Raw genomic sequence first — 10,162 nt, 5'->3', positions numbered from 1 at the left:
TAAAGCCTTTCATCATGTAAAGTACACCAATAAACAGGCTGCAATGTTGCGATAATCATCAGTTTTTACTGCCCTCACAGTGATGAACTGCACTAAAAAAAGAATTAATACAATTTTAACAACCATATCAGGCAAAATAGGCTAAATCTACTGATGAACACTAAAATTGAGCATGAGTGCATCATGTGCTGCAAGAAATACAACTGATGGGACTTTCTTCATAGCAACATTTTATTCTTACAGTGATATATATATATTTATATATATATACAGCATAGATGACATTTGAGTAATAGGCTACTGTGATAATGCAGACAGTGAATGTTAGAGGGAGGCCGACAGCGAGCCACAACATGGAAGAAGAGTGTTTTTAAGGAGTCCAATATTTGAAAATCATCTATAAGCAGCACATTTCTTACATTTTATTAGTTGAAGTACAAGAAGAAGTTTCCTCAGTTTCCGTCTGACGAGGAGAGAAATCTGCCACTGAAGCGTTGAAGCACGAGAGGGCAGGTAGAGGCTGTGTAGCTTACATCTTCATTTGTGACAGAAGGACAGTAAAATAACAAGTTCTTCACATTTCATCTGGTGTTGAAGCATTACAGTAAACAAATGCAGATATTTATCTGTAGTCTTCTGAAACACTACAGGCAGCTGAAATGAGTCAGGGCAGAATATGGCCTTTAGCATTAAACTATGTATGTTTGCAGGTCAGTTTATTGTAACCGAGCATGTGTAGTTTTGATTCTGCTGCAGACATATGCACCGATAAGAGTTGTAAAAATGTACTTTATTAATAGCTGTGGTTTCTATGATGAAAACATGAGTCCTGCTGCTCCGGACAGCTGCTGACTTCTCCCTTTTTCTCCGGGTCAGTCTACAGACGTCTGTTAACCATTAACGAGCAGAAAGCTCTCAGCACAGGTCAGATTAACAGACAGCATGCTGAGGGTGGCGGCTGGTGTTTCGTCTGAAGAACAGAGGAATGTGTCGTGATAACACGGTGAGTGCAGTTCTTCTCTTTGTTAGCTTACAAACAGTTTAAGTGTTTATGAGTCTGAGGTTCAGCTTTGATAAAGGCTCATAAGGACCAGCCTGTTGCCTCTGCTGTCGTCACGTCGGGCAGAAACGTCCCAGAGTTTAACAACAACGTCCACGAGAACGCAGCTGCTGAGTCCACAGGAAAAGACATTTTCTCCGCCCTCCATCTCTTCATCCCTTCTCCTCCTTTAGTATCTTTCCAAAGTTTTTAAGGATTTATGAAATCATGTATAAAAATACCTGTACATCACTTTAAAGGGACAGTTCACCCCAAAATCAAAAATACATATTTTTTCACCTACAGTGCTTTTCATCCATCTAGATACTTTTGGAGTGAGTTGCAGAGTTTTGGACGCATCAACCGAGGAGAAGTCTCAAGATAATCCAAGATAATCCACAGACGAGTTTCAGGAACTACTTTCTTTTCGTATCACTGCGCAGAAGGAAACATCTACTCATGGACGAGAGGCCAATTGAGCTAATGTTACAGATCAGCAGAGGAGGACATCGTTCATGTTTACATCCTGCACTGAAACTTGAAAACCGAAGCGTTCCTGCATTCTGGTGACTATTAAAGAAAATAACAGAATGGCGCCCCTGCGCCCCATAACCAACAGTAAAAACAAGCATGGGAGATTTTACTGAACTCGAAGGGGAAAAGGTGTGAAAATTTGTCATAATTCAGGAGAAATATGAGAGAATTGTGACTCAGGGAGGAAACCGGGAGGGAGCAATGAAAAACGGGATTCCCCTCTGGACAATAGGAGCGCTGGCAACGAGCCTCTCGTCCTCATGAGTAGATGCTCAGAAAGAAACTGAATCTGCTCACATGATCTGTGGATTATATTAAGTAATGAGTCATGATTTCTGGAAAGAGACGTTGTGTCATTGAGCTCCATTATATTGTGAAGAAGGTCGATATCTCTCCAAAACTCTGCAACTCACATCAAACATAACCAGGAGGATAAAAAGCACTGCAGGTAGGAGGAAAATATGTGTTGGATTTTGTGGTGAACTCTTCCTTTAATGTTGCATTCTTCAAAGCTCACAGCGGTTGTCCTCAGTCTTGAAGCGGTCCATGATACTCAGGACATCCTCCAGGATGGATGGACCCAGATCCAGGTCTAAACCCGCCATAGAGTCTGAACGTGACACGGCGGATGAGACCGTGAGGCCGGCCGGCTGGAAGGCGGCGCAGGGCGACTCGCTGCGTTCACTCCTCAGATCCTCGTTGCTCAGGCCGGCGTCAGAGTCCAGGCTGAGGCCCCGGCGGACGTCCAGGGGCCCACAGATCTCTGAGATGGAGTCCTCAGAGGAGACCTCTGAGAAGGAGCCGGAGGAGGGGACGAGCCTGCGGATGCTGGGGGAGATGGAGATGTCTCGGCAGGGCTCTGACGCCAAACGACCAACCACGCCATTCTCAAAGAGCGACCGGGTCGGGTGCTGCTGTCTGTGGCCGTCTGTGTGACTGAAGCCGTTGGCCTGTTTGTGGTTCGTCTCCGTCTGATGGTGCGGGAAGTGGTTCTGCTGGGAGGGCAGAGAGGGAGGCGAGGGGTCGTCCAGGTGGAGGCGTGGAGGTTTGGGTGGAGCCTGCTCGTGGGCGATGAACACAGGCATGGAGATGGTGGTCTTCAGCAGGCCGGAGGAGGAGTGCTGGTAGTGGAAACCGTTGTAGGCGTAGTTGTGTGAGTCCTGTTTGGCGGTGAAGCCGTCGTCCTGGCCTCTCTCCACGCTGTGCGAGCGCGAGTGTCCGTTCTGCATCCGGGTCAGAGACGGCAGCATGCTCATCTTACCCTGCAGGAAGCCCACGTCTCCAAACATGTCGCCTTCACCTTCGGGCCCCACGTGGGCGCTGTGACGCACGTCGCCCAGCGGGGGGCTGATCATATCACCTGACAGGACGTCACGCAGCTTCAGCTTCTTCCCCTTCTTGGGAGTTGTAGTTTTTAGGTACATTGGCGTCTTCGCCGGCATTTTGCTTCTGACAGATTGATGTCAGGTGGTCGTCTGTTGATCTGAGAGAAGAGGTGAACCTCCTCAGGGTGGTTAAAAGTCTGTCAGCAGCTCACAAAGCAAACTCACTTGATAAGAAGCTGTTCAGGCTCTTCACAGTCCAAACAGACAGACCCAGTCTGTGCTGCTTCTCCAACTGAGTATACAAGTATTTAGGTCGGTCAGTGTAGCGATAGCAACCCCGGGGGTTGTGCCTCACGCTGACATGTGACTCTGGGAGGAGAGGAGGAAGGCCTTGACCTCAGCTCAGCTCCCTCTGTCTCTCTCTCATACACAGAAAAGCCATATCCAAGCAAACACTGGGTCCTTCTCTCCTCCAAACACGTCCTTATCTCCGCTCAGATAAAGATGATGAAGGGATGAAGAATAAGATCTCAGGCGGCCTCGCTGTCTGCTGCCGGGTCGACCGTCTGACTTCTTGAGAAACTTCAGGAATGTGACTTCAAAACGTTGGAGATCTGTGAGGAGAAACAAGAAAAAGAGGAGTCAGGAGGAGATGAAGAGCGAGGGAGGAAGAGCGAGGGGAGATAGAAGGGGCGAAGGAGCCGGGGGAGGTGATTTACAACCTCCTCTTCAGTGAGCCAGAGGACACATGATGGAAAACACTCCAGGAATCCTGAGTGTTTGCTGAGAGGGGTCTGCCTGCCCCAAATTATGTGTAAATGTGAGACTTGAGGTCTTGTGGGTGTCGAGGCCTCTCTTACAGTGAATCAGGGCAGAAAATTGGTCGCACATTCCCGACGACCCCTCAGCTTCAGTTAGTGGAAACACAAATTATTGCAGGGAAATTGTTGGTTTTGAAAGCTTCTGGCCGCACAGCTCCGCGTCCTGTTATCAGGGAAAAATCTTAAAGTCTCTTTCCGACACAAACACTGTGAATTATGGGACGACACTGTCGGCTCAGGCCTGAGGGCTGTGTGATCTTATGATCCCGTCAGCATCCTAAATGTTCCTCTGGTATTTAACCCTTTAGACATGGAGCGCTGCACTGTTTGTTAGGGACAACACACATTTAAGTTACACATCAATGTAAACGAGCTGGAACGAGCTGATGAGTTCATTTTCATCTGTCGTCCCTGAACTGGTTCAAACAGTTTAACTGCTTTAACAAGTAGAAAACAAGAACAATACAGGAGTAACAGACAGCCTGACAGAGACGACGTTTCAAGATAACTGGTGATTAAAAATGAAATACTTTGCTCTTTTGAAGATTATAACTCCTAAACAAAAACACAGCTGGTTGGAAGAAGCTGACTTTAGATGATGACGACTGAAAAAAGTGACATTAAAGAAAGAACAATAACTTTTTTGTGTGAGAGCAGCTGGAGGTAGAAAACAATTGACTTCATAAATCATGTGTAAAGTTTCTATAAAGTCACAGATGAGTTATTTAATCAACAACACAGATTCTTTCTCTTGTGTAACTTCAGATCTTGTGACACAAAGTGTTTCTGAGCGCTTTACGGATCATGTATGTTCACCACTGTTTCAAAATAAGAGGACCTGCTTTGACCAGAACATAAAAAATCACCGTGAAGATGTTTTCGTCTTGTGACGGCCGGACTGGGTCCGTTCTCAGTTTACTGAGGACAAACTGATCGTTTACAACTAATAAAGCGTATAAATTATATATATTAACTATGTCCCGTGTCCCGTGTGTCTCTGGGAGCCTGTTTAATCTAAAAGTGACAAATGACAACATTTTTTTATTTTTTTTTTCAGTGATGGGATGTAACTAACTGTATTTACTCCAGTACTGTCACTGGAGTAAATACAGTTTTTTAGATGTTTGTACTTTATTGAGTTGGAGTCAAATATTAAGCTTTTTGCTCCACAACGGTACTTTTACTTACGATAATTAACTTCGATAAGTACACTGAATATCAGATACTTTAATACTTTTACTCAAATACTCATACGGGTGACTCACTTCTACAAATGTAATATTATAACATGATATCTTTACTAACTTACTAAACACTTTTCACAACACTGGTTTTGATTGTTTTTGAATGTGAGGGACTGAAGTGAAGACATCTCGACCTTTACATGAAACAGAACGATTATAAAACGTTTTCATACAACACAATCATTTCTGTCTGTTGTTGAATCTTTTATCTCAAATCAACAAAATGTTGACATTTCAGTAAAGTATTGATGTGTCTGGTTTTCAAAGCTGACTTTCTAAATTTGCCAAGTAAAAAAACTGTTTTCAACTGAGAGCAAGTAAATATTTGCGTCTCCATCGTTTCATCATGACGCTGGCATCTGAAACGATCCTGTGAACGTTCACACAGGGTTCAGATTTAGGTCAGGATGCATGTGTGAGCGTCACAGAGACAAACCTGAGCATTTCTCTGGTTTAATGATTATATTTTTGGGGCTAAAGTACAAAAGTTGTTGCTTACGATTAGTTAAAAAAGGAGAATGGAGTCTCCATATAAACATGTGGATGTGATCACAGCTTTCACTCATCTAACACCAGAATCCTCCTGAGATCCTGTTCTGGGATCAGTTTCAGTATTTTTTGATTTCCTTCACAACACAAGCTGTCGGTGTTGTTCCTCTGAGAGCTGACTCAGAGCTATATTTCATTTCTGGTGGAGTCTTTTCGCTTCACAGAGCTCAACAGAATTCACGTGAAGCCTCTGAATGACGTTTGCTGCCCCGAGGACCGTTTTCACCACCGACTGTCGGGTTTTTCACATCTTTAAACATTTCTATTAGGACAAAACAAGCCAACGCTGAGTCCAGTTGTATAAGTAGGACTAATTGTGCATTAGTGTAACTTGCATGAACAAAAATAAAACTGTTACATAAAAAGACCAGAAAACTCACAACTGGAATAATCTCGTTTTTCATGGCAGCAATCATTTTGTCACGGTAGACGTTCAGGTTATCAGGAAGTTGATTAATTATTTGAAAGAAAAAATGAATCTAGGGAAGTTCGATGAAGTTATTATTAATGTTTGTAGTGTTAATGATTGAGATCTAATCGTTTATATACTATGGAAACAGCTGTTAAATGTAACTGAATGATTGTATGTGACAGGGACGTGACGCTCTGAGTTATGATCTTCTGCTGAGAGTCGTCGCAGCAGGAGTTTGACAGACGCGGCTCCAGAGGACGGAGTGAGTGAAACATGAGATCAGCTGTTACAACAGAAACATTTTTACTGATCGACTGTTGAAATCGACTCAAGCCGACACAACACTGATCAGACACCAGTCTGTAACTGAACTGATGGTGATGTCATCACCGTGCAGCTCAGACAGTTAATCCACCTCAAACACTTCAGCGCTGGTGACAAAGACGTTTATGAGTAATGTTTTTTATTTTTTATGGACTCATTTTTAGCTCCTTGACTTCATGGACATGTCAGTGTCGGTCTGTGAGTTCACCACTTTGGGCCAGATGGAAATATATCAACAACTACATGATGGATTATCATGAAAAGTTCTCAGATTATCATCCAGCACGACAAACCAGTCAACATCTCATTTCCTCCATATCTGGTTTATGACCACATTTCTGCAAATCTAACGACATTGGTATCAGCCTCAGCTGGACCGTGTATCTAACGGCTGACCCCAGTTAACAGCTTCCCAGTACTACACCTTGGAAAACCAGTTCTGTCCAGGTTAGCCATTGTTAACAAAACCAGACATGGTAAATCTCGGTGCTGTATCGTAGACAACTGGACTTGTTTCAGTTTCTTGAAGATGTTTCACCTCTCGTCCAAGAGGCTTCTTCAGCTCTAACTAACTGGGCGTGAGATTAAAATGTGCATATTTGGTGTTAGCCCCAGGATGGTTACGTTTAGATACAAAGTAGAAAATGTTTAGGTTTTGGATTAGTTTGGTTCAGATGTTTGGGTTTAAGTAAAGGATGTGGATGAGGTGATGGTCCATGAATTAAGTTACATCATTTAGGACAAAATAACTGACAGAACAAAACAGAAAAAACTATAAAAACTGCAGTAAAGTAGCCTATCTGAGGGCCGTTAATCCTCAGTCTATCTCTTTAATGTGAAAACCTTTATTTGTAATGCTGTATTTCACTTATTTCTCTCTCCCTCCCTCCAACACCACCATCCAATGAAAACAGAGTCCCTCCATCTGGCTGTAAGAACATCCAAACCACAGATATATTAGAGATGAGCGCTGAAACAGCTCGGTCTAATTTAAGCCTCAGAGTCATGAAGAACGAGACATTAACTCGCCGGCCTTCATTTTAAAACCAAAATTAATGACAATGCAGCACAGATGGAACAAATGAATCAGACAACTGTGGCAACAGACTAATGAAGAGACGGCGTGCAGTGTCTGCTCCATCAGCGCCCACATAAACAACCAGACCATTAAATAAGACAAAACTATAAACCCAGCAATACAAATACACAGCAGTGTAGAACCGAACCAGCCAGGACCGGTTCAGGAGGGTGGAGTCAGTTCTGTTAAACTGTTGAAGAGACAGTTCTGATGTATTGAGTGTGATCTGCTCCACAGCCGCTCCTTTACAAGGAACAGTTCATCCTGATAAGGTCAATTAAATCATGAATCTGTTGAAACCTGCAGAAGACAAACACACCTTCATTATCGCTCTTCTTCCTTCTACCAAACTACTCTGGACGCGTGTGTGTACAATATTAAACCAGAGTTTGATCCTACATCACCCGTTACATCGAGTTTATCAAGAAGCCAAAAATCTTAGTGACGGAAACTCAATCAATGAAAAGTCTCACACACCCCGCTCAGGTACACAAACATGACCAGTTTCATGAAGTTATCCATCAAATCAAACTACTTTTTGATCCTTTTTGGTTTACTTATATGCCCACAACACACACACACACACACACACACACACACACACACACACACACACACACACCTCACTTTCCAGAGAACACCAGCCTATCGCTCCTTCCGGTTCTTGGTGCGTCACCTTTCCTGAGGGCAGGAGTTTGGGGCGCTGCTGATGATGCAACCATCCACAGAGGATCTGATCTGACGTCTGTTTCAGCTCTCAGGCTCCACTAACAGGACAGAGAGCCGCGGCGTCACCCGTGAGTCCTGTCATCTTCAGACACAAGCCGACGCGCCTGAACGCACCGCGGCACCGCTCCTCTCATTGTTGTTATCGTCCGCAGCCTCGTGCGTCATGCGTAATTGCGCACAGCAGGAGACTGTTGACAAAAAGCCGTTTGCTGGTCTGCTAATCCGTTTGTTTTTACCATAAAAGTCGAGATGATTTCGTCTGTCATGTAGTTTACGAAGATGTTTACCACAGTGAGGTGTAACTGTTTTACACTGTGTGTGAGTTAATGAGGACTCATTTACACATGAAGCGTCCTGGTGTGGAAAATATCTCACGTCTTTATTTCTGACCCATATTAGCTCAGACTGGAAACTGTTAACTATGATTAAGTTCATATTCATATGAAACTCTGGTGATGAAATTTAAAGTCTACTCACTGAGTCAGCTGAATAACTGAGAGCAGGTTTTTCTCCACTAGCTTTCAAAAAGAAAAAGAAAATTGCCAAACTCGTATTACCTCCCTGTTCCTCGGTGTGTATGTGTGTGTTTGTTATGTAACTGCAGCCTGTGAGATCATCTCTGTCCTCCTGGAGGCTCTCCTGGTCTGCCTGATTGGTACCAGTGGAACAAATTTACCTCTTTCCAGTCTAATCCGCACCGTCAGTCACAGACACAGCACAGATATTTCCAGTCAGGCTGATAAGGATGAAAGTCACCGCGGATCTGACTGGTTTGGGATGAAATGCTCATTTCTGACCTGTCACAAACCTCTGTGCCTTTTAATAACTAATATTCGCTCCATGCTGACGTAGCTGTTTTAAAACAGTCCTACTATAAGATCTAATTGAGCAGGTAGCAGCAGGATCCTGGCGCCCTGCCGGCTGCTCTGACCTCCTGTCTTTGGCACCAGAGGAGAGTTTATTCCTGGAGTCACTGCAGGTAGCGATAAGTGGCAGTCTGTGTCACTGGGTGCGTTTAAAACTGTGTTATCATCCTCTGATGTATCCTCCTCTTTATGGTTAATGCTGCAGGGCGCAACATATCTGACCGCGTCCACTTAATCTTCTTAGAAATTAGATCACCATAATCTAGATTGGGTCGGATTGAATATTATGGACTAAACTGTGCCGTGTGACACTGACGACTGATACCCTCTCTTACAGGCGATAAGAGGATAAATCACTTGTGTTAACACCAGACACGCTCATAAAAACACCACATTCATGTGACTTTAGTCAAAAACAGATGATAATATTTCATAAACACCAACACTGTCATCACGTTTGTCTTCAAAGTTCACGCGCTGGATTGAAAAAGCCTTTTCTCTCCACTGTATCTCGCCTGTATCTGTGTGACCAGCTGCGCTCGTTACGCACGCTGGAACCAAAGGGAGTGTCTCGCACATGTAACCGAGCCTTTCATGTTGACAAATAAAACGTTTCTCTGGTCAGTTTTTCTTCTTTTTGTTACTCACACAATAGAGAAAAAAAACAGAAGCTCTATTCAACAGGTAGGCAGCGGCCACACACCGACCACTGACCACACTCAAACCCGTGAAAAACCCCACAAAAGACTAAAATAATCAGGTGAATGGGTGAATATTTACCTCCAGGATGAAACGTGTCGCTCTGTTTGGGAATAAAAGTCGCTGTGGCTGATTCGTAAAATCCACCGACACGGACGGACCCGAGCAGCAGGCAGGTAAACCTCTTACTGACTCTGGAGCGCTCTGGACCGAGACAGAGAAGTGGACAGCGGATCATCGCTGACGGAGCGCGGTAAAGACGGAAGGAGTTACCATGAAGGACCACGTCCGGTTAGGAATTTCAAAATAAAATCTTAATCTGGCAACGTGTGCTGCTACATTTTCAAGAGCCTGGGGTTGAAGAGCCATCTATTGTGGGAATACACGGGAAAATACAATCTACAATCCCACAAATATATGAAACACTGCATGTGTTCACCTTTAGTAAAAAAAACTAATGTTTTATACATTATAATAAACCAGACAAAGTATGTCATAGCTTTTATTTAACAACTTGATAATGGAAAAACATTACAGTTAAT

The 10,162-nt window shown here is 43.7% G+C and overlaps 1 protein-coding gene across 1 annotated transcript; it reads right to left on the bottom strand.

Moving 5' to 3' along the window:
• Positions 1–209: 209 nt before the first annotated feature.
• On the bottom strand, positions 210–9,850 carry LOC311256310 (cdc42 effector protein 3). Its single transcript, XM_084351245.1, has 2 exons — positions 9,702–9,850; positions 210–3,512 (listed from the first exon to the last, which is right to left on the bottom strand). Exon 2 carries the CDS (start codon positions 3,013–3,015, stop codon positions 2,080–2,082), a length of 936 nt encoding a protein of 311 aa, XP_084207371.1. The 5' UTR covers positions 3,016–3,512; positions 9,702–9,850; the 3' UTR covers positions 210–2,079.
• Between the last annotated feature and the right edge of the window lie 312 nt (positions 9,851–10,162).

This window comes from Pagrus pagrus (genome assembly GCF_965226575.1).
Source record: "Pagrus pagrus genome assembly, chromosome: 4".
Lineage (NCBI taxonomy): Eukaryota > Metazoa > Chordata > Actinopteri > Spariformes > Sparidae > Pagrus > Pagrus pagrus.
The sequence above is the reverse complement of the archived record's forward strand: the minus strand, read 5'-3'. Positions and strand labels throughout refer to the sequence as shown.